Source organism: Pristiophorus japonicus, chromosome 5 (genome assembly GCF_044704955.1).
Source record: "Pristiophorus japonicus isolate sPriJap1 chromosome 5, sPriJap1.hap1, whole genome shotgun sequence".
Classification (NCBI taxonomy): Eukaryota; Metazoa; Chordata; class Chondrichthyes; family Pristiophoridae; genus Pristiophorus; species Pristiophorus japonicus.
The window spans coordinates 241,517,904-241,544,851 of NC_091981.1; the positions used below are offsets into that span (position 1 = coordinate 241,517,904).

Here is a 26,948-nt window from a genome sequence, read left to right on the forward strand (position 1 = left end):
CATCTATTTTCACAAAGGAAAGGGGCAATGTAGATACTGCTATCGAGGAGGAGTGTGATATTCTGGATGGAATAAATATAGTGAGAGAGGAAGTTTTAAGGGGTTTAGCAGCTCTGAAAGTAGATAAGTCCCCAGGCCCAGATGAAATGCATCCCAGGCTGTTGAGCAAAGTAAAGGAGGAAATAGCAGAGGCCTTGACCATCATTTTCCAGTCCTCTTTAGATCTGGGCATGGTGCCGGAGGATTGGAGGACTGCTAATGTGGTACCCTTGTTTAGGAAGGGAAAAAGGGATAGGCCGAGTAATTACAGGCCTGTCAGCCTAAACTCAGTGGTGGAAAAATTATTGGAAAAAATCCTGAAAGACAAGGATTAATTAGGGACAGACAGCATGGATTTGTTAAGGGAAGATCGTGTTTGACTAACCTGATTGAATTTTTTGAGGAGGTTACTAAGAGTTTCGATGAGGATAGTGCGTATGATGTAGTATATATGGACTTTAGCAAGGCTTTTAATAAGGTCCCACATGGTAGACTGGTCATGAAGGTTCAAGCCAATGGGATACAGGGCAAAGTGGCAAATTGGATCCAAAATAGGCTTGGAGGTAGGAAGCAAAGAGTAATGATTGATGGATGTTTTTGTGACTGGAAGGATGTTTCCAGTGAGGTTCCACAGGGCTCAGTACTGGGTCCCTTGCTTTTTGTGGTATATATCAACGATTTAGATTTGAATATAGGGAGCATAGAAACATAGAAAATAGGTGCAGGAGTAGGCCATTCAGCCCTTCGAGCCTGCACCACCATTCAATAAATTCATGGCTGATCATTCACCTCAGTACCCCTTTCCTACTTTCTCTCCATACCCCTTGATCCCTTTAGCTGTAAGGGCCATATCGAACTCCCTCTTGAATATATCCAATGAACTGGCATTAACAACTCTCTGCGGTAGGGAATTCCACAGGTCAACAACTCTCTGAGTGACGACGCTTTTCCTCATCTCAGTCCTAAATGGCTTACCCCTTATCCTTGGACTATGTCCCCTGGTCCTGGACTTCCCCAACATCGGGAACATTCTCCCTGCATCTAACCTGTCCAGTCCCGTCAGAATTTTATATGTTTCTATGAGATCCCCTCTCATTCTTCTAAACTCCAGTGAATACAGGGCCAGTCGATCCAGTCTCTCCTCATATGTCAGTCCTGCCATCCCGGGAATCAGTCTGGTGAACCTTCACTGCACTCCCTCAATAGCAAGAATGTCCTTCCTCAGATTAGGAGACCAAAACTAACGCAATATTCCAGGTGAGGCCTCACTAAGGCCCTGTACAACTGCAGTAAGACCTCCCTGCTCCTATACTCAAATCCCCTAGCTATTAAGGCCAACATACTATTTGCCTTCTTCACCACCTGCTGTACCTGCATTCCAACTTTCAATGACTGATGAACCATGACACTCAGGTCTCGTTGCACCTCCCCTTTTCCTAATCGGCCGCCATTCAAATAATATTCTGCTTTCGTGTTTTTGCTACCAAAGTGGATAATCTCATATTTATCCACATTATACTGCATCTGCCACTCGTTTGCCCACTCACCTAACCTGTCCAAGTCACCCTGCAGCCTTTTAGCGTCCTCCTCACAGCTCACACCGCCACCCAGCTTAGTATCATCTGCAAACTTGGAGATATTACACTCAATTCCCTCATCCAAATCATTAACGTATATTGTAAATAGTTGGGGTCCCAGCACTGAGCCCTGCGGCACCCCATTAGTCACTGCCTGCCATTCTTAAAAGGACCCGTTTATCCCGACTCTCTGCTTCCTGTCTGCCAACCAGTTCTCTATCCACGTCAGTACATTACCCTCAATACCATGTGCTTTAATTTTGCACACCAATCTCTGATTAAGAAGTTTGCAGACAACACTAAAATTGGTTGTGTGGTTGATAATGAAGAGGAAAGTCATAGGCTGCAGGAGGATATCAATCTACTGGTCAGGTAGGCAGAGCAGTGGCAAATGGAATTTTAATTCAGAGAAGTGTGAGGTGATGCACTTTGGGAGGGCTAATAAGGAAAGGGTATACACATTAAGCGGTCGGCCACTTAATAGTGTAAATGAACAAAGGGACCTTGGAGTGCTTGTTCAGAGATCCCTGAAAGTAGCAGACCAAGTGGATAAGGTGGTTAAGAAGGCATACGGAATGCTTGCCTTTATTGGCCGAGGCATAGAATATAAGAGCACGGAGGTGCTTAAATTGTATAATACTTTGGTTAGGCCACCGCTGGAGTACTGCCGTATTATAGGAAGGACGTGATTGCACTTGAGAGGGTGCAAAGAAGATTTACAAGGATGCTGCATGGACTGGAGAATCTTAGTTATGAGGACAGATTGGATAGACTGGGTTTGTTCTCATTGGAACAGAGGAGGTTGAGTGGAGACCTCATCGAGGTGTACAAAATATTGAGGGGCCTGGACATAGTGGATAGTAAGGGTCTATTTCCATTGGTTGAGGGGTCAATTATGAGGGAGCATAGTTTTAAGGTTTAGAGGGGATTTGAAGGGGGGCTTCTTTACCCAGAGGGTTGTGGGGATCTGGAACTCACTGCCTGGAAAAGTGGTGGATGCAGAAACCTTCACCACTTTTAAGAGATCGTTGGATGGGCACTTAAAGTACAGTAACTTGCAGGGTTATGGACCTAGAGCTGGTAATTGGGATTAGACTGGATGACCTTTTGTTGGACGGAGCAGATATAATATTAAGTACTGCAGGGAATAGAATACGGCCAGGGAGCTCTCCTGGACTAGTGTCGATCGCCTGGATGGGTCGGAGAGGAATTTTCCCAGATTTTTTTCTCCCTAAATTGGCCTGGGTTTTTGTCTGGTTTTTGCCTCTCCCAGGAGATCACATGGCTCCGGTTGGGGTGGAGTGTAGATGCTTTCAGTATAAGGGGTGTCGCAGTTGTGTGAGGCGGACTGGTTGGGCTGGGTGCTCTTTGTCTTTCCATCATTGGTCATAGATTTATATGTAACCTTTAGGGCTGCTGACCGAGGGCTGTGTGGGTCTTTGTCGGCTGGCGCGGACACGATGGACCGAAATTGTCTCCTTCTATGCTGTAAGTTTCTATATTTCTATGTTTCTAAGGACTGTCTGTGAGAATTCTGCCTTTTGATTGGCTGCTTAGACAGCATGGTAAGATCACAGCAGTTCACACAAGAGGATCCCCATTAAGTTCCATTGAATTGAATTGAAGGTCGGTAAACCCTAAGTTCTCGACACAGGGATTACGAGATCCTTGTGCAAAGTGTACTTTGGGGCCAGCAGCGAATGCCTTTGCCCTGCAAATTCAAGGCCATTAAAAACAATAAAATGGCTTAGCAGTTGCTACAAATTCAGATCTGCTGTACCTTCTTGGGTCCAATGGCATCAATCACTCCCATATATAGATCCCATACCCCTTATATACTGGAGTAGACTCACACTGCCCAATATCTATTTATATATTAGAGAAAGCCAGGGGTGTCACAATGTTTTTGTAGGTCTGGGGAAATATAGTGCCAGCACAGCTACTGTCTCTGTGCAAGTCAGAACTTCACAGTTCCCTGCCACTGTTACCATTTTTGCAAAGCACCAGCACAACTATATGCATCCTAGTAGAAGAGCTTGTATTCTCATTTAAAATTCTCATTCTCTTCTTCTTAGGTAGTCCCTCGAATTGAGGATGACTTGCTGCCACGCCAAAAAGGGATGAGTTCAATGAGTTCACAGGTGTTTCAATGAAGGACCTAATATTCCAGGTCCTGAATTGCATATTGAAGGGTGGAAGATGCCTGTGCGCAGATTTTTTTTAACATGTGGTCGCCATTGCACACCAGCCACCACACGGGCTTGACAGAGCTACGTCTTAGTCCAGTGGTAAGGGTTACCCAAGACAACTGGAGACCAGCTCTACTGCATGGATCTAGTGTGCACACATGTCGCAGTGTGGGCTGGAGTGGTCTTGCATCTGGCCTGGAGACGGCAAAGGTTGAACAGGTTCCCACTGGTTCTGTAGTTTAGTTCCACTCCAGCGGGGAGCTTGTTGACTGTGAGGTGGAGCATGACAGCGAGGAAGACTGAGAAGAGGGTTGGGGCGATGACGCAGCCCTGTTTGACCCCGGTCTGGACGTGGATTGGGTCTGCAATGGATCCATTGTTAAGGATCACGGCCTGCATGTCGTCATGGAGCAGGCGGAGGATGGTGACGAACTTTTGGGGGCATCCAAAACGGAGGAGGATGCTCCATTGACCCTCGCTGTTGACAGTGTAAAAGGCCTTTGTAAGGTCGAAGAAGGCCATGTATAAGGGCTGGTGCTGTTCCCTGCATTTTTCCTGTAGCTGTCGTGCTGCAAAAATCATGACCGTTATGCCCCATAGGGGACGAAATCTGCACTGTGACTCCGGGAGGAGCTCCACAGCCACAGGGAGAAGATGGTTGAGGAGGACTTGAGCGACGACTTTCCCAGTGGCTGATAACAGGGAGATTCCTCTGTAGTTGCCGCAGTTGGACTTGTCCATTTTTTAAAAGATGGTCATGATCACTGCATCTCTGAGATTTCCCGGCATGCTCTCCTCCCTCCAGATGAGAGAGATGAGGTCATGTATTTGCGCCAGCAGTGCCTCTCCTCCATACTTCAGTGCCTCAGCAGGGATTCCATCTGCTCCCAAAGCCTTGTTGTTCTTAAGCTGTCTTATAGCTTTTTCTACCTCGTGCAGTGCTGGGGTTTTATTGAGGTGGTGGTGGGTAGCATGCTGCGAGATGGAATCGAGAACACTCGAGTCAAAGGCAGAGTCTCAATTGAGGAGATCTTTTAAGTGCTCCTTCCAGCAGGTCCTGACTGCCTTGGTGTCCTTGATGAGTGTTTCCCCGTTCTTGGCCAGCAGTGGGGTGGGGCCTTGGGTGTTTGGACTGTAGGTGGCCTTGACTGCGATGAAGAATCTTCGCACATCATGGCTGTCGGCCATATCTCCTGTGCTTTCTCCATCCCCAATCTGTTCTTTAGGTCCCGGGTTTTTTGTTGGACCTCAGCCTTGAGACGTCTGTAATGCTGCTTTGCTGCTTCTGAGTTGGGTTGTTGTTTAAGGCTCAGAACTGCCCTGTGCTTGCGACCTATTAGCTCTTCAAACCAATCCTGGTGCTTCCTGGTTGAGTGACCGAGTGTCTCTTTGCAGGCACTGGTTATGGAGGCTTGGAGGGCAGACCAAGCGCTGTGGGCATTCTGCATCTCGAGGTCACCAAGGCATGCCAGGTTAGCTGTGGGGCGCTGACTGTATAGGGCTCTCTTAGCTGAGTCTTTAAGAGCCCCGGCATTGACATTTTAGCGACACTGCTTCTGCTGACCCTCCGCTTTGGGACTATATTGATATCAATGATTCATCGGATTAGACAGTGGTCCATCTAGCAGTCATCAGCTCCTGTCATGGCGCGGGTGATGCGCACATCCTTGCGATCCCTGGCTAGGAGGATGACATAGTTAAGCAGGTGCCAGTGTTTGGAGAGAGGGTGCCTTGTATTTGTCCCTCTGGCGGAACAAGGTGTTGGTGATGACAAGTTCATGTTCTAGACATTTTGTCAGGAGTAGGGTACCGCTGGAGTTGGCTTTCCCTATCCCCTTTCTGCCAATCACGCCTCCCCAGAGGCTGTGTCCTTGCCAACCTTGGCGTTGAAGTCACTGAGGAAGATCAGTTTGTCGTCCGCGGGAACACGGGACAGGGATTTTGCGAGGTTGGAGTAAAAACCCTTTTTGGTCTCATCTGTTGCATCGAGTGTTGGGGCATATGCACTAATGACTCTGGCGCACTGATTCCGGGATAGGGTGAGTTGAAGAGTCATGAGCCGTTCGTTAACCCCGCAGGGGGAGTCTTTGAGGCGGTCGACCAGCTCGTTTTTGATAGTGAAACCGACTTCATGGAGGCGGCGTTCTTCCTCTGGTTTCCCTTGTTTCTTGAGCTGGCCTTCCCTTGCCCATTGGGTCTCACTTAGGGTTAAGACAGCTTACCATCTGCGCCGTGAGCAACTCTGTTGGTTATAATGAGAGCTGGAGGTGAAGTGGCCTGAACCATCACAAGAGATGTTCTGGTTCCTGCAAACAGGTAAAACTCACGCACACACCCATTACATTAGGGCAGAGCTTTTAGGGAGAGGAAAGGTACGATTCACTCTGAGCAATTCCCTTACAGACTGTACCGAGGGAGTGCTGCAATGCCGGAGATGTCGTGTTTTGGATGAGAGGTTAAAGAGTCTGACCTTTCGGACGGACATAAAAGATCCCATGGCACTAAACGATCATGAAGAGAAGCATGGGAGTTCCCCCCAGTGCCCTCACCAATATTTATTCCACAACCAATGTAAAAAAACATGACCTCTCGTTCTCTATCACCCACCCAAGTACCATAAAAATTTTATTTCCGATATTTCTTCACTATTTTCCTCACTCAGCCTCTGCAACGAATAACTTCACATCCTTGGTGATTTCACCTCCAACTCAAATCATCATGCCCTCTCTCCTCTGAGTTCACTAGCCTCCGATCCTCCCTTAACCTCTCCCTTCACATAAACTACCCAACCCATATTCACAACCTTGCCATCTCTTGTGGCCTCGCTCTCATCGTGTCAATCGCAGATAAGGCCATCTCTGACCACTTTCTTGCATCGCTCTCCACCCACATTTCCCTTCCACCACCACCACCACCCCCCCACCCCCCAATCCTACCTCCTTCTGTTTCTGCCCCTGGAAAAATCTCTCTGCCAACTCTCTTACAACTGCACTTATGAACTCCCAATTGTCCAGACTTTGGCTCTCCATTTACCATGACATCTCTGCAGCTACTGATCTGCTCAACCATACCCTCACCACCATCTTTGATGGCCTAGTCCTTGTTAAAACAATTACTCTCTCTCACACTGGCCATTCCCCCTGGTACAGCCCTGATCTTCCCTCCCTCAAGTCCAAGGGAGGCAACTTGAACGGATATGGCGGACAACTGGTTTAGCCATTCACTGCCAGATCTGGCTGGGTCATATGAAGCACTATCAGGTCCTGCTTTCGTCTGCCAAAATTGTTCACTATTCCAGAATCATTCTGCAATGTAAAGATAAACCTCAGTGTCTATTCTCCTCTGCTATCCATCTTTTTAAACCCCTCTCCCCTGTCTCCATCCACACCTCTGACAATAAGTGTGAGGAGCTCCTGGACTTCTCTAAGATTGAGATCATCCATTCGGCCGCCTCTGCCTCTTCCCTCCCCCTTGTCCACCGGGCCAAAGTTCCTCTAAGGATCCTGCTCGCCCTAGCCTAGACCTCACATCTTTCTCCAGTTACTCTCTGATCTCTCCTCGTGACCTTTCCAAGCTCATCCTGTCAATGAGACCCACTTCCTTCTCCCTTGACCCTATTCCCACCAAAGTGCTGACCACCCAACTTCCTTTTCTGGCTCCCATGTTAGCTGACATTGTGAATGGTTCTCTCTCCTCATGTACTGTCCCCCTCTCCCTCAAATCTGCTGCCTTTACCCCACTCCTCAAAAAAAAAACCTCGACCCCTCCGTCCTTGCAAACTACTGCCCCATCTCCAACCTCTCTTTACTCTCCAAAGTCCTTGAACGTGTTGTTGCCTCCCAAATCTGTGCCTATCTTTCCCGCAATTCCATGTTTGAATCCCTACAATCTGGTTTCCGCCCCTGCCACAGTATGGAAACAGCTTTCATCAAAGTCACAAATGACATCCTTTGTGACTGTGAACACAGGTAAATTATCCCTCCTCATCCTTCTTGACCTGTCTGCTGCCTTTGACATGGTTGACCACTCCATCCTCCTCCAATACCTCTCCACCGTTGTTCAGATGGATGGGGCTGCACTTGCCTGGTTCCATTCTTATCTATCTAATCGTAGCCAGAGAATCACCTACAATGGCTTCTCTTCCCAGCCCCTGTAACATTACCTCTGGTGTCCCCCAAGGATCTATCCTTGGCCCCCTCTTATTTCTCATCTACATGTTGTCCCTTGGCAAAGTGTGATGTCACACCCAAGAGGGTAAGTGATTGGCTCGTTGATTGGTGAGAAGTTTTCTTTTTCCTTATCTTTTTCTTTTTCTTAGCAGTAAGAAACCTTGTCACTGTTGCCAATTAAGTAATTTAAGGGTTAAGTCATGGCAGGAGAGCCCAGACCCATGTCATGCTCCTCCTCTGCTATGTGGGAAGTCAGGGATGCTTCCAGTGTCCCTGACTCCGAAGTGTGCAGGAAGTGTATCCAACTGCAGCTCCTGACAGACCGCATTGCGGCACTGGAGCTGCGCATGGATTCACTCTGGAGCATCCACGATGCTGAGGATGCCTTGAATATCATGTTTAGTGAGTTGGTCATATTGCAGGTAAAGGTTACACAGGCAGATAGGGAATGGGTGACCATCAGGAAGAGCAGTGGAAGGAAGGTAGTGCAGGGGTCTCCTGTGGTCATCTCCCTCCAAAACAGATATACCATCTTGGGTACTGTTGGGGGAGATGGCTCATCAGGGGAAGGCAGCAGCAGCCAAGTTCATGGCACCGTGGGTGGCTCTGCTGCACAGGAGGGCAGGAAAAAGAGTGGGAGAGCTATAGTGGTACGGGATTCTATTGTAAGGGGAATAGAGACGCGTTTCTGCGGCCGCAAACGAGACTCCAAGATGGTATGTTGCCTCCCTGGTGCAAGGGGCAAGGATGTCTCGGAGCTGCTGCATGGCATTCTGGAAGGGGAGGGTGAACAGCTAGTCGTCATGGTGCATATAGGTACTAACAATATAGGTAAAAAGTGGGATGAGGTCCTACAAGCTGAAGTTAGGGAGCAAGGAGTTAAATTAAAAGGTAGGACCTCAAAGGTAGTAATCTCAGGATTGCTACCAGTGCCACGTGCTAGTCAGAGTAGAAATAACAGGATAGTTAAGATGAATACGTGGCTTGAGGAATGGTGCAAGAGGGAGGGATTCAAATTCCTGGGACATTGGAACCTGTTCTGGGGGAGGTGGGACCAGTATAAACCGGATGGTCTGCACCTGGGCAGGACCGGAACCAATGTCCTAGGGGGAGTGTTTCCCAGTGCTGTTGGAGAGGATTTAAACTAATAGGGCAGGGTGATGGCAACCTATGCAGGGAGACAGAGGGAAATAAAATGGGGGCAGAAGCAAAAGGTCTAAAGGAGAAAAGTGAAAATGGAGAGCAGTAAAATCAAAGGCAAAAATCAAAAAGGGCCACATTACAACATAATTGTAAATGGACAAAGACTGTTAAAAAAACAAGCCTGAAGGCTCTGTGTCTCAATGCGAGGAGCATTCGTAATAAGGTGGATGAATTAACTGCGCAGATAGCTGTTAACGGATATGATGTAATTGGGATTATGGAGACATGGCTCCAGGGTGACCAAGGCTGGGAACTCAACATCCAGGGGTATTCAATATTCAGGAAGGATAGACTGAAAGGAAAAGGAGGTGGGGTAGCGTTGCTGGTTAAAGAGGAGATTAATGCAATAGGAAGGAAGGACATTAGTGTGGATGAGGTGGAATCTGTATGGGTAGAGCTGCGGAACACCAAAGGGCAGAAAACGCTAGTGGCAGTTGTGTACAGACCACCAAATACAAATAATGAGGTTGGGGATGGCATCAAACAGGAAATTAGGGATGCGTGCAATAAAGGTACAGCAGTTATCATGGGTGATTTTAATCTACATATAGATTGTGCTAACCAAACTGGTAGCAGTACAGTGGAGGAGGATTTCCTGGAGTGTATAAGGGATGGTTTTCTAGACCAATATGTTGAGGAACCAAATAGAGAGCTGGCCATTCTAGACTGGGTCTTGTGTAATGAAAGAGGATTAATTAGCAATCTTGTTGTGCAAGGACCCTTGGGGAAGGGTGAACATAATATGGTGGAATTCTTCATTAAGATGGAGAGTGACACAGTTAATTCAGAGACTAGAGTCCTGAACTTAAAGACAGGTAACTTCAACGGTATGAGATGTGAATTGGCTAGCATAGACTGGCGAATGATAGTTAATATAGCAACATAGAAAATAGGTGCTGGAGTAGGGCATTCGGCCCTTCGAACCTGCACCACCATTCAATAAAATCATGGCTGATCATTCGCCTCAGTACCCCTTTCCTACTTTCTCTTCATACCCCTTGATCCTTTTAGCCGTAAGGGCCAAATCTAACTCCCTCTTGAATATATCCAATGAACTGGCATCAACAACTCTCTGCGGTAGAGAACTCCACAGGTTAACAACTCTCTGAGTGAAGAAGTTTCTCATCTCAGTCCTAAATGGCTTACCTTATCCTTAGACTATGTCCCCTGGTTCTGGACTTTCCCAACATCGGGGACATTCTTCCTGCATCTAACCTGTCCAGTCCCGTCAGAATTTTATATGTTTCCATGAGATCCCCTCTCATCATTCTAAACTCCAGAGAATACAGGTCCTGTCGATTCAGTCTCTCCTCATATGTCAGTCCAGCCATCCTGGGAATCAGTCTGCTGAACCTTCGCTGCACTCCCTCAATAGCAAGAACAACTTCCTCAGATTAGGAGATCAAAACTGAACACAATATTCCAGGTGAGGCCTCACCAAGGCCCTGTACAACTGCAGTAAGACCTCCCTGCTCCTGTACTCAAATCCCCTAGCTATGAAGGCCAACATACCATTTGCCTTCTTCACCGCCTGCCATGCCAACTTTCAATGACTGATGTACCATGACACCCAGGTCTCATTGCACCTCCACTTTTCCTAATCTGCTGCCATTCAGATAATATTCTGCCTTCGTGTTTTTGCCCCAAAGTGGATAACCTCAAATTAATCCACATTATACTGCATCTGCCATGCGTTTGCCCACTCACCTAACCTGTCCAAGTCGCCCTTTAGCCTCTTAGCAGCCTCCTCACAGCTCACACCGCCACCCAGCTTAGTGTCATCTGCAAACTTGGAGATATTACACTCAATTCCTTCATCTAAATCATTAATGTATATTGTAAATAGCTGGGGTCCCAGCACTGAACCCTGCAGCACCCCACTAGTCACTGCCTGCCATTCTGAAAAGGACCCGTTTATCCCGTCTCTCTGCTTTCTGTCTGCCAACCAGTTCTCTATCCATGTCAGTACATTATCGCCAATACCATGTGCTTTAACTTTGCACACTTATCTCTTGTGTGGGACCTTGTCAAAAGCCTTTTGAAAGTCCAAATACACTACATCCATTGGTTCTCCCTTGTCCATTCTACCAGGTACATCCTCAAAAAATTCTAGAAGATTTGTCAAGCAGGATTTCCCTTTCATAAATCCGTGCTGAGTTGGACCGATCCTGTCACTGCTTTCCAAATGCACTGCTAATTCAGCTTTAATAATTGATTCCAACATTTGCCCCACTACTGATGTCAGGCTAACCGGTCTATAATTACCCATTTTCTCTGTTCCTCCTTTCTTAAAAAGTGGTGTTACATTAGCTACCCTCCAATCCATAGGAACTGATCCAGAGTCGATAGACTGATGGAAAATGATCACCAATGCATCCACTATTTCTAGGGCCACTTCCTTAAGTACTCTGGGATGCAGACTATCAGGTCCCAGGGATTTATCGGCCTTCAATCCCATCAATTTCCCTAACACAATTTCCCGTCTAATAAGGATTTCCCTCAGTTCCTCCTTCTCACGAGACCTTCCATCCCCTAGTACTTCCGGAAGGTTATTTGTGTCTTCCTTCGTGAAGTCAAAACCAAAGTACTTGTTGGACTGGTCTGCCATTTCTTTGTCCCCCATTATAAATTCACCTGAATCTGACTGCAAGGGACCTACGTTTGTCTTCACTAATCTTTTTCTTTTCACATATCTATAGAAGCTTTTGCAGTCAGTTTTTATGTTCCCGGCAAGCTTCCTCTCATACTCTATTTTCCCCCTCCTAATTAAACCCTTTGCCCTCCTCTGCTGAATTCTAAATTTCTCCCTGTCCTCAGATTTGCTGCTTTTCTGGCCAATTTATATGCCTCTTCTTGGATTTAACACTATCTTTAATTTCCCTTGTTAGCCACGGTTGAGCCACCTTCCCCATTTTATTTTTATTCCAGACAGGGATGTACAATTGTTGAAGTTCATCCATGTGATCTTTAAATGTTTACCATTGCCTATCCATCGTCAACCCTTTAAGTATCACTTGCCAGTCTATTCTAGCCAATTCACATCTCATACCATCGAAGTTACCTTTCCTTAAGTTCAGGAGCCTTGTCTCTGAATTAACTGTGTCACTCTCCATCTTAATAAAGAATTCTACCATATTATGGTCACTCTTCCCCAAAGGGTCTCGCACAACAAGATTGCTAATTAGTCCTTTCTCATTACATATCACCCTGTCTAGGATGGCCAACCCTCTAGTTGGTTCCTCGACATATTGGTCTAGAAAACCATCCCTAATACACTCCTACTCACTGGACCCCCAATCCTCTCGTATTTCCGGAAGGTTATTTGTGTCTTCCTTCATGAAGACAGAACCAAAGTATTTGTTTAACTTTCTCAGTGCACAACAAGATTGATAATTAGTGCTTTCTCATTGCACATCATCAGGATGGCCAGTCCTCTAGTTGGTTCCTCGACAAATTGGTCCAGAAAACCATCCCTAATACACTCCAGGAAATCCTCCTCCACCGCATTGCTACCAATTTGGTTACCCCAATCAATATGTAGATTAAAGTCGCGCATGATAACTGTTCTACCTTTATTGCACGCATCCCTAATTTCTTGTTTGATGCTGTCCGGTGGGTAACAATGGCAAACATTTAAAGATAACATGGATGAACTTCAACAATTGTCCATTTCTGTCTAGCGTAAAAATAAAATGGGTAAGCTGGCTCAACCGTGGCTTACAAGGGAAATTGGGGATAAATCCAAGGAAGAGGCATATAAATAGTGTTGAATCCAAGGAAGAGGCATATAAATTGACCAAAAAAGCAGCAAACCTGAGGATTGGGAAAATTTAGAATTCAGCAGAGGAGGACAAAGGGTTTAATTAGGAGGGGGGAAATAGAATATGAGAGTAAGCTTGCAGGGAACATAAAAACTGACTGCAACAGCTTCTACAGATACGTGAAGAGAAAAAGATTAGTGAAGACTAATGTAGGTCCCTTACAGTCAGAATCAGGTAAATTGATAATGGGGAACAAAGAAATGGCAGACCATTTGAACAAATACTTTGGTTCTGTCTTCACTAAGGAAGACACAAATAACCTTCTGGAAATACTAGGGGACCGAGGGTCTAGCGAGAAAGAGGAACGAAAGGAAATCTTTATTAGTCAGCAAATTGTGTTAGAAAAATTGATGGGATTGAAGGCTGATAAATTCCCAGGGTCTGATCGTCTGCATCCCAGCGTACTTAAGGAAGTGGCCCTAGAAATAGTGAATGCATTTGTGGTCATTTTCCAACATTCTATAGACTCTGGATCAGTTCCTATGGACTGGAGGGTAGCTAATGTAACCCCACCTTATAAAAATGGAGGGAGAATGAAAACAGAGAATTATTGACTTTGGTGGTGGGGAAAATGTTGGAATCAATTATTAAAGATGTATTGGCAGTGCATTTGGAAAGTAGTGACAGGATCGGTCCAAGTCAGCATGGATTTATGAAAGGGAAATCATGCTTGACAAATCTTCTAGAATTTTTTGAGGATGTAACTCGTAGAGTGGACAAGGGGGAACCAGTGCATATGGTGTATTTAGAATTTCAAAAGGCTTTTGACAAGATCCCACACAAGAGATAAGTGTGCAAAATTAAAGCACATGGTATTGGGGGTAATGTACTGACACGGATAGAGAACTGGATAGCAAACAGGAAGCAAAGAATAGGGATAAATGGATCCTTTTCAGAATGGCAGGCAGTGACTGGTGAGGTACCGCAAGGTTCGGTGCTGGGATCCCAGCTATTTAGAATATACATTAATGATTTAGATGAAGGAATTGAATGTAATATCTCCAAGTTTGCAGATGACACTAAGCTGGGTGGCTGTGTGAGCTGTGAGAAGGATGCTAAGAGGCTGCAGGGTGACTTGGACAGGTTAGGTGAGTGGGCAAATACATGGCAGATGCGGTATAAGGTAGATAAAAGTGAGGTAATCCACTTTGGTGATAAAAACAGGAAGGCAGATTATTATCTGAATGGTGACAGATTAGTAAAAGGGGAGGTGCAATGAGACCTAGGTGTCATGGTACATCAGTCATTGAAAGTTGGCATGCAGGTACAGCAGATGGTGAAGAAGACAAATGGCATGTTGGTCTTCATAGCGAGAAGATTTGAGTATAGGAGCAGGGAGGTCTTTTTGCAGTTGTACAGGGCCTTGGTGAGGCCACACCTTGAATATTGTGTTCAGTTTTGGTCTCCCTAATCTGAGGAAGGACATTCTTGCTATTGAGGGAGTGCAGCGAAGGTTCACCAGACTGATTCCCAGGATGACAGAACTGACATATGAAGAAAGATTGGATCGACTAGGCTTATATTCAGTGGAATTTAGAAGAATGAGAGGGGATCTCATAGAAACATTAAAAATTCTGACGGGATTGGACAGGTTAGATTCAGGAAGAATGTTCCCGATGTTGGGGAAGTTCAGAACCAGGGGTCACAGTCTAAGGTTAAGGGTAAGCCATTTAGGACCGAGATGGGGAGAAACTTCTTCACTCAGAGAGTTGTGAGCATGTAGAATTCTCTACCTTAGAAAGTTGTTGAGGCCAGTTCGTTAGATATATTCAAAAGGAAGTTAGATGTGACCCTTATGGCTAAAGGGGTCAAGGGGTATGGAGAGAAAGCAGGATAGGGGTACTGAAATGCATGATCAGCCATGATCATATTGAATGGTGGTGCAGGCTCGAAGGGCCGAATGGCCTACTCCTGCACCTATTTTCTATGTTTCTATGACATCATCCAAAAACACAGTATCAGTTTCCACATGTGTTCTGATGACACCCAGTTCTACTTCACTGCCACTTCTCTTGACCCCCTCCACAGTCTTTAAATTGTCAGACTGCTTGTCCAACATCCAGCTGTGGATGAGCGGAAATTTTCTCCAATTGAATAGCGGGAAGACCGAAGCAATTGTTCTCGATCCCGGCAAAAAAAATGACACTGACTCCATCTCTTGCCCCAATTTCTGTCTGGGGCTGAATCAGACTGTTCGCAACCTTTGACCCTGAAATGAACTTTCAACCACATATCCGCAGCATAACGAAGACCGCCTATTTCCACCTCTATAACATCGCCCGTCTCCGCCTGTGCTTCTGCTGAAGCTCTCTTCCATGCCTTTGTTACCTCTAGACTTGACTATTCCAACGCACTCCTGGCTGGCCTCCCACATTCTACCCTATGTAAGCTAGAGGTGATCCAAAACTTGTCTGCTTAGGTCCGAACTCGCACCAAGTCCCGCTCACCCATCACCCCTATGCTTGGTGATGTACATTAGCTTCCGTTTAAGCAACACCTCAATTTCAAAATTCTCATCCTTATTTTGAAATCCCTTCATGGCCTTGCCCCTCCCGATTTCTGTAATCTCCTCCAGCCCCACAATCCCCTGAGATGTCTGCGCTCCTCTAATTCTGCCATCCTGAGCATCCCTGATTATACTCACTCAATCATTGGTGGCCGTGCCTTCTGTTGCCTACGGCCCAAGCTCAGGAACTCCCTGCCTCAACCTCTCTATCCTCCTTCAAGGTGCTCCTTAAACCTTAGCTCTTTGACCAAGCTGTTGGTCACCTGTGCTAATTTTTATTTATGCAGATCGGTGTCAAATTTTTTATCTCATAATACTCCTGTGAAACTTGGTATATTTCACTACGTTAAAGATGCTATATAAATACAAGATGTTGTTGTTGTATTTATATAGCCTTTCAAGTTTTCAGGACCTTTCAAATTGTATCACAATCAATGGATTACTTTTTGTGAAGTGCAGCCATCATTTTAGCACTAAGCCCTGGGCCGTTTTCCCAGTGTAGGTGAAGAAGTTTAAATTCATATTTTATCCATTTAAGAGCAGTTTAATTGATCTCGTTGCTTTGTTGGACAGCCTAATATGGTGGCAGATCACATGGTTTACACGTGCAGCTGAAAATAGTGATATCCGGGTGGTGGGTGTAAATGAGCAGTGGGAGTTGTCCGAAAGAACTTTACTAACTCACAGTTCATCCACAAACACCACAGCATTACTTTTCAGCATTGTAATGATTTACCAATCACCTCTCAAACTTCTTTTCTCCAAAGAAAACACGTTTACATATACCAACTTCTCTTAATTTAGCGATTTATCTCCCAGAATTTATCGTTCTTTAAACCCATTCCATTCCATAGTGATGTGGTTTTGAAGGTTGCAGAAGTAAACCTATACATACTATCCCAAATTTGCTCTTCGAATGGATTATAAAGGGTTAACGCGGGTTTTTTTGACATCAATTGCTTTGGAGATATATCCCAGCAATTGAGTAATCTTGTTGATATAAAGCATTCTTTCAAAGGATGCCGACAATCAGATTTTCCTATTCTTTGCCACCTGTAAAACTCGAATATTTCATGTATCTCGAGTCGTTTCAGAGAATAGTGCATGTGTGAAAGGATTTATCATATAAAGTCACGAATTGCATGCACGACAAAAGCATTCGAATAAGATCGGGACTCTCGGCAGACCGTGTGTTGAATTTAGAGTATTTATTTTAGCCTTTATCACGATAGTCAGAACACGCCGGTTCGTCCCAAAATGCAGCAACATCCATAAATGCTGACCTAAAATCACCAAATATATATCGTGTGCCTGTGCTGGGCTTAAAAACTTTATAGTCTTTAAATTAAACTGAAGTGGAGGGGCCGATGAAACCACTATAAGTACAGACAGCTAAATTCGAATTCAAAAATATTAAACGTATTTGTTTTTAATGAGTGTGTGTGTGTTGGGGTAGATCTTCGGGAGTTTGGAATTGCAACATCACGAGGAAATCGCTGAGCGAACGAGTTTTCCTTGTTTTAAGAGACGACGATGTTTTTCTTTAAAATGGAGAAAGTGGTGTTTCTGCGATTATTTCGGTCCGGTGCAACAAGAGCGGATCCCGATCGACGAGTTCTCATTTAGACTTTCCCCTCACAGCCGGCAATTGATGTGAGTGAGTGGAGTGAGTGAGTGAGTGAGTGAGCGGGGCGCCTACTTGCTGTCGGAGCCCGCGGGCTTTTCCCTTTCTCTCTCCCTTCCCCCCCCCCCCCGTCTCTCTTCTCTCCCCCTCCTCCCTCCCTCTCCCCCTCACGTCCTCCCCATCTCTCTCCCCCTCCTCCCTCCCTCTCCCCCTCCCGTCCTCCCCATCTCTCTCCCTCCCCCTCTCTTCTCTCCCCCTCCCCATCTCTCTCCCCCTCCCTCCCTCCCCCTCCTCTCTTCTCTCCTCCCCCTCTCTTCTCTCCCCCTCCCGTCCTCCCCATCTCTCTCCCCTCCCTCTCTCTCCCTCCCCTCTTCTCTCCTCCCCCTCTCTTCTCTCCCCCTCCCGTCCTCCCCATCTCTCTCCCCCTCCCTCTCTCTCCCTCCCCCTCCTCTCTTCTCTCCTGCCCCTCTCTTCTCTCTTCCCCTCCTCTTCTCTCTTCCCCTCCTCCCTCCCTCTCGTCCTCCCCATCCCCTCTCTCTCACTCCCCCCTCTTCCCCCCTCCCAGCCATTCCTTCTCCTCCCTCCCTCTTCCCCCAGCCTCTCACTCGTCTCTCCTCCCCATCTCTCTTCCCCTCCCCATCTCTCTCCCCTCCCCTCCTCCCCCTCTCTCCTCCTCCCCCCCACCTCCTTCTCCTCCTCCCCCCCACCTCCTTCTCCTCCTCCCCGTCTCTCCTCCTCCCCTCCCCCACCTCGCTCCCCTCTCCTCTCTCGCCTTTTCCTCTCTCCCCCTTTCTCTCCTCCCCTCCCCCACCTCGCTCCCCTCTCCACCCTTTTCCTCTCTCTCCCCTTCCCTCCCTCTCTCCCCCCTCCCCCCACTATCCCTCTCTCCCCATTCTCTCTCCCCCCCACTGTCCCTCTCTCCCCATTCTCCCTCCCCCCCCCCCCCTCTCCCCCGGTGAGTGACGCGAGCCCACAGCCAGGCTCGGAGCGCGAAGCCACAATGGCCCGACGGGCGGGAATGGCCGGATGCCGGAGCGCGAGATCCCGGGGCAGACTTGTGACTCCTGCACAGCCTCCATGCTCCGGCGGCCACGTCTCTTCACATTTGCCAAACACACAGGACTGGCTGACTCATTGAGAGATTCACACCCCCTTGCCCCGCATTACGTCAGAACGCCTCGAAAGCTTTTGCCAGTTAAAAAAAACCGAGAGAAAGTTTGTCTTTCAGAGCGGAATACATTTGTGTGGCGGTCTCCAGCCCATCCCGCCTTCCTCTCTCTGTCTCTCTTGTCTCTGTTTTTTGCGCGCCAAAGATTTCGATGCAAAGTAGCTGAGATCGATCCGCACTTTCCAGAAGAAACACCCCAAACCCGGAGCCTTTCCCTCCCAGCCCCCGACCCGGGAGGACTGCCTGATCGGCTGGGTGCGAGCCCGGGCTCCAGCAGAGCCAGTGTGTGGAGGATCCGCCTTGTCCCCTTCCTCCAGGGAGCCGCGTGAGGCGGGCGCGTTCAGCACCAGGTCCCGGACAGCTCCCGGTCCCGCCCGGCTCCAGGTCCCGCCCGGTTTCAGGTCCCGGACAGTTCCCGATCCCGCCCAGCTCCAGGTCCCGCCCGGCTTCAGTTCCGGACAGCTCCCGGTCCCGCCCCAGCTCCAGGTCCCGCCCGGCTCCCGGACAGCTCGAGGTCCCGCCCGGCTCCCGGTCCCGGCTCCAGGTCCCGCCCGGCTCCCGGTCCCGGACAGCTCCAGGTCCCGCCCGGCTCCAGGTCCGGCTCCCGGTCCCGCCCGGCTCCCGGTCCCGGACAGCTCCAGGTCCCGCCCGGCTCCCGGTCCCACCCGGCTCCAGCTCCCGCCCGGCTCCAGGTCCCGCCCAGCTCCAGCTCCCGCCGGCTCCAGGTCCCGCCCGGCTCCCGGTCCCGGACAGCTCCAGGTCCCGCCCGGCTCTCGCTCGGATGTGGCTCTGAGCTCCGGATGAGCAGCGCCGTCTCCACGTCTCCAGCAGCAGCAGCAGCTCGGTCCTCTCGCACAAGCCCCGCGTGGACATGGCATCTCTCGGCTTCTTCTCCAACGAGTCGGGGCAGCGGTCCGGAACCGGGGACAATTCGGCTGCAGGTAAATCAAAGGCAACACGTGTAAGGAGCTGCTCAAGGAGGCGGGGAGGGAGAGAGAGAGAGGGGAGGGGGAGGGGGGAGAGTTCAAGGAATCGAGAGACACCGAGCAACGTTCGGTTTGAAAGCTCCTGTCCCCTGGGTGACAGGACAATGTAGACACCACCTGGAGAATATGATTTCTAAATAAAGAAATCTACGCGTTTGGGTTTTATTGAGTTTTTTTCTCACCAAATAGATCAGCTCTGTTTACGGTGTAGTGACCCAAAACAACTGATGGCTTTGGGTTGTTCGGTGAATGGAACAGGTTGTTCAGACGATGGATAAAAGGATCCAAAGGATATGCAGGAACCCGCTATTTGACGCTAACAACATCTAAAGCATCACATACTGTGTGCAATAAGAAGATCATTTTATTCATATCGCAATTTGTATGTTTGTATTTGTTTCCTGCAACTGCTGTACACGGGATATTCATTCCCTTCGGCTAAAACCTCCAATGGCAGAATTCACTTACAATTTTTTTTAAATTCATGACCAATTTCTGAAGCTTGACTTAACTATTGACTGATAATTTCCTATATAATCCAGTCTGTTGCAATTATATCACCGTTTAACACCCTTGACTGTATAGTAGAAGGAAACTGGCCATAAAGGATCTGAAAAGGGATAATTTAAAACAATAAATCCCTCTATAGGAACTATTGTTTTGATTTATTACTTTTACAAATGACTTTTTCAAAGGATGCTAGAGCTTCTGTCCATCGTAAATCCCGGCCAGCGGCCCAATCCAGCGGAGAGTCGGCCGGCTCTCTGACCACTCGATGAACTCTTGCAGTTTCACTGACCGATTCCAATGTGCAGTTTTTAGCGGGAATACACACAGCAATGATGCATCTTGTTTACAAGCGGCCCTTCAGAGCAGCTTTTCTTCAGCCGGTTCAGACCAAACTGAAGTAACAGGTCTGCTGAGCCGAAATTGGTGCACAGGTAGAGCCAACAAAAGGAGTGGACTTAATACATGATTGTTTGTTGTGTTTTACAGCCCCAGCCTGGTGTCAAATGGCTCAGAAGTTCACAGGCGGCATTGGAACTAAGCTTTGTGGTGAGTTTTACCATTTGATTCTGTTCTCATCGGCTTACGAGAAGTTTAGGATCAATTTACCAACCCCTACATTGATTTTTTAAAAATATATTTTTGTTAAAACCCATGTCTGCCGGTGACATGACTGGATAATATTCATTTGGCGGAGTTGCGAGGCTGCCAGTATGAGTGAACTGGATTAAAACGCACGGTTGACGTGACCTGATGATCGGAGTCCCATCCCCCTATATTAACATACCTACGAAGGGGTAATTTAAACGTCTCAAACTGTCGGCCCAATGGCCTCTTCCAGTCCAAGGTAAACCCTCCAATTGAAAACAGAAGTATAAATCAGTTCGTATTCTGGGAAGTTGAATATCAGGATAATTTAAGGTGACAGTCAAAAGGACCAGATAGGCGAATCTCCCAAGTGCCGGTTGCTCCGACGTTGCCTAATCTTTTCAGCCAGAACAGGATCTGTGCACCGTGATTGCAGCCTGGTTTTAGATCACACATCGTGAATCCCAAGAGATACTTGTTCGTAAAATGGAGAGATGAAGAGATTTAATACCCGAATAGCTGGGTTACAGACAACATTGTAAGACATCAGCACCTCCAAAAGACCAAAGTGTCATATTCAACATAAATGGTCTTAACAACCGAGCAGTTGTTGCAATAAAACGACTTCGATTTCCTTGGACTGCAGCAACCCACATGTTTATTTGAAAATTATATATTCTGATCTTTGTATTGGTTTCCAAAAGATGGTTACTAATTAATAACTGACTGCAATTGTTACAGCATCATCGTCAAAGTTTCTGTCTGGAAAGAAAGACTTGGATTTATATAGCGCCCTTCACGACCACTGGACGTCTGAAAGTGCTTTACAGCCAATGAAGTACTTTTGGAGTGTAGTCACTATTATTGTAATGTAGGGAACGCAGCAGCCAATTTGCGCTCAGCAAGCTACAAACAGCAATGTGATAATGACCAGATAATGTTTTTTTTGTTATGTTGATTGAGGGATGACTATTAGCTAGGACACCAGGAATAACTCCCCTGCTCCTCTTTGAAATAGTGCCATGGGATCTTTTACGTCCACTTAAGAGAGCAGACAGGGCCTCAGTTTAACACTGGAATGTCAGCCAAGATTTTTTTGTGCTCAAGTCACTGGAGTGGGACTTGAACCCACAACCAAAAAATCGAATAAAGAACTTTAAATTGGTAAGGACTGCATTTGATGTTTGGTTCTTATGATAATAAAGCAGAAATAGAATGTTTGCTCTGGTGGAGGATTTGGTTTAAGTGATACTCAGAAGAACAGTCCTTTTCACATGTCACCAATATAAAAAATCAAGGTAAAGCTGGTGAATGCTGTTACCTTTTCAGTCTTAAAATTTCAGATTTTAGTGGCTACAAACCTATAAAATAAATTGATTCTGTCCAAACAATTACAGTAAAAAAAAATCATTTGTTAAATTGGAATACAGCTATTCATTGCATTATTTTGCCATGCTTTATCAGAGGCAATGTTAGTTTAGATTCATATATTTTTCACTTTTCTTTCACGTTTATTTGATTTTATTTTTACTCTTGAAAATTGAACAACTGAATTTTGTTCCTAGTCAGTGATGGCTCAGACTGTTTCGTCTAAGCTAGCAGTAGATAATTTCAATCAACTTGTCAGACTGGCTATCCATTTCTCTGAGATATTTTGAGTGAAGCACAGCAAAAAGAGGTTCTTTTCAGCATTGTGATGTCAAGATATGCTGTTTACAATCTTGGTCTGCTAAACCAGACAAATAATCATTAAACAATTATTACACTACCACTAGCCTATCCAGATGCTTCATTACACCATTGCTGATGCACCCAGTTTTAAGTCAAGCACTACCCATTCAGACACCAAGATATAGTACCACTACTCTTCGCAGATAGAATGTTATACAACTACTACACAACCATTATCCGAGCATGATGCATTATTACTCTCTCCAAACTCATAATTGCATCACCATCACCCAACAATGACAGAATTTTAGGCAATCACTAGCCTATGCTGACCCACCATTACATTAGCATTATCCTACCCAACATACCATAGAATCATAGAATGGTTGCAGCACAGAAAGAGGCTATTCGGCTTGCTGAGCCCGTGCCAGATCTCAGCAAGAGCACTTCAGCTAGTCCCACTCCCACGCCCTTTCCCCGCAGTCCCTGCAATTTTTCTCCTTCAGGTACTTATCCAAATCCCTATTGTAAGCCGCAATTGAATCTGCCTCCAACACCCTTTTAGGAAGTGCATTCCGGATCTTAACCACTCGGCGCATAAAATTTTTTTCCTCATGTCACCTTTGGTTCTTTTGCCAATCACCTTAAATCTGTGTCTTCTGGTTTGCGACCCTTCCGTCAATGGGAACAGTTTCTCTCTGTCTGCTCTGTCTAGAGCCCTCACGATTTTCAACACTTCTATCAAATCTCCTCTCAACCTTCTCTGCTCTAAGAACAACACCAGCTTTGCCAGTCTATCCATGTAACTGAAATCCTCCATCCCTGGAATCATTTTCATAAATCTTTTGTGCACCCTCTCTAAGGCCTTCACATCCTTCCTAAAGTGTAGTGCCCAGAATTGGATACAATACTCCAGTTGTTTTTGTATGGTATGCTTCTGTCTGTTAAGACCAGGATCCCGTTTGCTTTTTTAACCGCTTTCTGAACATGCCCTGCCACCTTCAATGACTTATGCTGATATACCCCTTGGTCTCTCTGTTCCTGCACCCCCTTTAGAATTGTACCTTTTAGTTTATATTGACTCTCTTCATTCTTCCTTCCAAAATGTATCACTTAGCAATTTTCTGCATTAAATTTCAACTGCCACATGTCTGCCTATTTCACCAGCCTGTCTACATCCTCTTGAAGTCTATCAGTATCCTCCTCACTGTTCACTATAATTTCAAGTTTTGTGTCATCTGCAACTTTTGAAATTATGCCCTGTACTCCCAAGTCAAAGTCATTAATATATACAGGTTGAACCTCCCTTATCCGGAACCCTTGAGACCTGACCTATTCTGGATAAGGGATTTTTCCAGATGAGGAGTGGTCACATTAAATTGGATGGTACAGATACTGAGCAAGGGGATATCGGGGTTGGCTGGCTTGGGGCTTGGAGTGCGGCAGAGAGATCGTGGGTAGGTGGGGTGGGGGCCGTGGATCGCGGGGTCAGACCAGCGATTGCAGGAGTCGGCAGCGAGGAAGGTCTTCAATTTGTTCAATTTGTTCATGTCGGAGTTCTACGCATGTGCCACCCGGTGGCTGGGAATGATTCCAGACGAGGGCTAGTTCCGGATAAGGGAGTTCTGGATAAGGGAGGTTCAACCTGTATCAAGAAAAGCAATGGTTCTAGTACCGACCCCTGGGGAACACCACTGTATACTTCTGTCAGTCCGAAAAACAACTGTTCACCACTACTCTCTGTTTCCTGTCACTTAACCAATTTCGTATCCATGCTGCCACTGTCCCTTTTATTCCATGGGCTTCAACTTTGCTGGCAAGCCTATTATGTGGCATTTTATCAAACGCCTTTTGGAAGTCCATGTACACCACGTCAACCACTTTTCCCTCATCAACCCTCTCTGTTACCTCATCAAAAAGCTTGATCAAGTTGATTAAACCCGATTTGCCTTTAACAAATCTTAACTAATCGACACTTGTCCAAGTGACTGTTAACTTTGTCCCTGATAATCATTTGCAAAAGCTTCCCCACTACTGTTGTTAACTGACTGGCCTGTAGTTGCTGGGTTTATCCTTACACCCTTTTTTGAGCAAGGGTGTAACATTTGCAATTCTCCAGTCCTCTGCCACCATCTGCCGTATCTAAGGAGGATTGGAAGATTATGGCGAGTACCTCCACGAGTTTCTCATTAACCTCCCTCATCATCCGAGGATGTATCCCATCCGGTCCTGGTGACTTATCAACTTTAAGTTCAGACAGTCTTTCTAGAACCTCAAACCTCTGCTACCCAATCCACATGCACCATGATACCACTACTATCCTACTTAGACACACAATTATACCACTACCTCTTGCGGTCACACCACTACAGAATACCAAGATACACTTGTATACCATGATTATCCTACACAGCCAAACCATTAGATCATTACCACCATTTCCAGATGCAATAATGTCACTCCATTCATTCATAGGCAATCCCTCGGAATCGAGGAGGACTTGCTTCCACTCCCAAAGTGAGTTCTTTGATGGCTGAACAGTCCGATACGAGAGCCACAGACCCTGTTACAGGTGGGACAGACATTCATCAAGGGAAAGGGTCGGTGGTGCTGGTTTGCCGCATGCTCCTTCCGCTGCCTGCGTTTGGCCTCTTCATGCTCTTTGCGTTGGGCATGATCTTTGCAGCTCGACAGGAAAAATGCAGGGAGCAGCGCCAGTCCTTATACATGGCCTTTTTCGATCTTACAAAGGCCTTTGACACTGTCAACCACGAGGGCCTATGGAGCATCCTCCTCTGTTTCAGATGCCCGCAAAAGTTTGTCAACATCCTTTGCCTGCTTCACGATGACATGCAGGCCGTGATCCTTACCAACGGATTCATGGAATGTTTTGCCACAGGGGAATAGTTGAGGCAGAGACCATTGTATAATTTAAGGGAAAATTAGATCAATACTTGAAGCAGAGGAAGGTCCATGAGCAGGGCAGTGAGATTAGTTATGGATTTCTCTGGCAAAGAGCCAAGACTGACACAATGAGCTGAACGGCTTTCTCCTTCTATGGTTCTAACTCCACTAATGATTATAAGCAAACTTATTAAAAGTTAAGATTTTCAGTTAGTTTATAATATCAGCTATGAAAAGCATGGCATAAGAAGTAAGTATGGTAGGGACCCTGTGGCTAGGTTATTTATGGAACAACACTTGTTACCTCTGCTTGCTGGATAAATATCTCCAACAGGACCTCTGTGTCCATGCACATGGACTACTGTGTGCATCACTGTGTCTGTAATTGTGATCAGCAATAGTATCATTTGTTAGAATGTCATATTCTGACCTCATCACACTCAATTAATGATTATGTATAATGATATAATTATCTTAACAAACACGCATGGTTCACTCTGAATTGGCAGTGCAACACTTTGTTTTAGACTGAACTAGGCATTCTTCTAAATTTACATCATATTCTGTTTTCTTTCAAATACTATAAGAACATCTGTGACATATGATTAAAATTATTTAAAAATGCAGCTGTCATAATGATGGAAGCTTCCAGGGTCAGTTCCGGGTCTGTGCTGAGTTACTGATCTCAGCCAGGATGGCGGTGGGAACGCTCCACTAGCTCAGTATTCCTTGGTTAAGGAAGGGGGGAAAAATCTGTCCAATTTCCCACTCTTGATTACCATCCAGTGACTCCTGTTGGAAAGTGTAGACATCAAATGATGACAGGATTGAGCTTGACTCTGGTGCCTCCCTCCCTCTCCTCCGCTGACACTGTCTATGCTCACTAATGAGGACTGGCTGAGACACTTGGGCTGAGCCACAGTGGACCATGGCCCAATTTGCCTCCAATTGAGGATGGTGAGAAAAGGAGCAGAACTGCCAGCTGTGACATAAAGTAAAAGCTGTTAATAGCACGTGAATGTGAATAGCATTGTGAATCTTCTGTTTTTGCTTTCAATACCAGCATTCTTGTATGGTGATGGGCAGAGGCCCACGGATACTGTTGTTAAGGAGGACACAGCGTCCCTGGAAACCAATCTCGTCTGTACCTGCAGAAAAACTCCATGTTCTTGTCAAAAACTTCAAATCAACCTATCCGTCTTGCATGCAACAGGTAAGATAATCTGTGAAAATAATGGAAATAATGGACTAGCTTCAAATTTAATTATTTGGCTTTTTCTTGATTATTTGTGGACTACATGAATAGATTGACATAATTACAGTGATAGACTATGGCTGTGAATCTAAGTTGGTGTAATAGAAACATAGAAACTAGGTGCAGGAGTAGGCCTTTCGGCCCTTTGAGCCTGCACCACCATTCAATAAGATCATGGCTGATCATTCACCTCAGTACCCCTTTCCTGCTTTCTCTCCATATGCCTTGATCCCTTTAACCGTAAGGGTAAATCTAACTCCCTCTTGACTATATCCAATGAACTGGCATCAACAACTCTCTGCGGTAGAGAATTCCATGCAAGACATTATACATTTTGAATCCTGTTAGGTAAGGAAGGAAAGTGCCAATATTTTTGGAATTCCAAGCGTGAGGCCACATTTGAAAGCTGTTATCTACCAGGCACTAGATTGAGACTAACTAAACTCACTTTATTCTCCATTGCTATACTACAGATGCTGCAAAATATCTGGAAATATTGCGTGGCAAGAGTTGTATTTGCATTGCACGCTCCTTATAGTGTGTCACCCAGGATGTGGAGACCTAGTCACCATTTTATTTATTACTGATCATTAATGTTGATTTTGCTAACATACTTCCATTAAGTGCTGGAGGTAACATCGAAGGAGCTAGCTGGGAATGTAGCAACAAGTAAGGCCAGAAGGCAAGAATATTTAAAAAGCCTGAGAGAGTGAAAAGATAAGATGGGGCGGTGGGGGGGAT

At 46.2% G+C, this 26,948-nt stretch overlaps 1 protein-coding gene across 1 annotated transcript in view; it reads left to right on the forward strand.

Annotated features, from left to right (window-relative positions):
- Positions 1-19,167: 19,167 nt before the first annotated feature.
- The window catches only part of gad2 (glutamate decarboxylase 2), a 164,831-nt gene continuing 157,050 nt past the window's right edge, over positions 19,168-26,948 (forward strand). The window contains exons 1-3 of the mRNA XM_070880084.1: positions 19,168-19,237; positions 20,279-20,338; positions 26,016-26,165. Coding sequence (XP_070736185.1) covers positions 19,168-19,237; positions 20,279-20,338; positions 26,016-26,165 — 280 coding nt within the window. The remainder of the gene's footprint in view (positions 19,238-20,278; positions 20,339-26,015; positions 26,166-26,948) is intronic.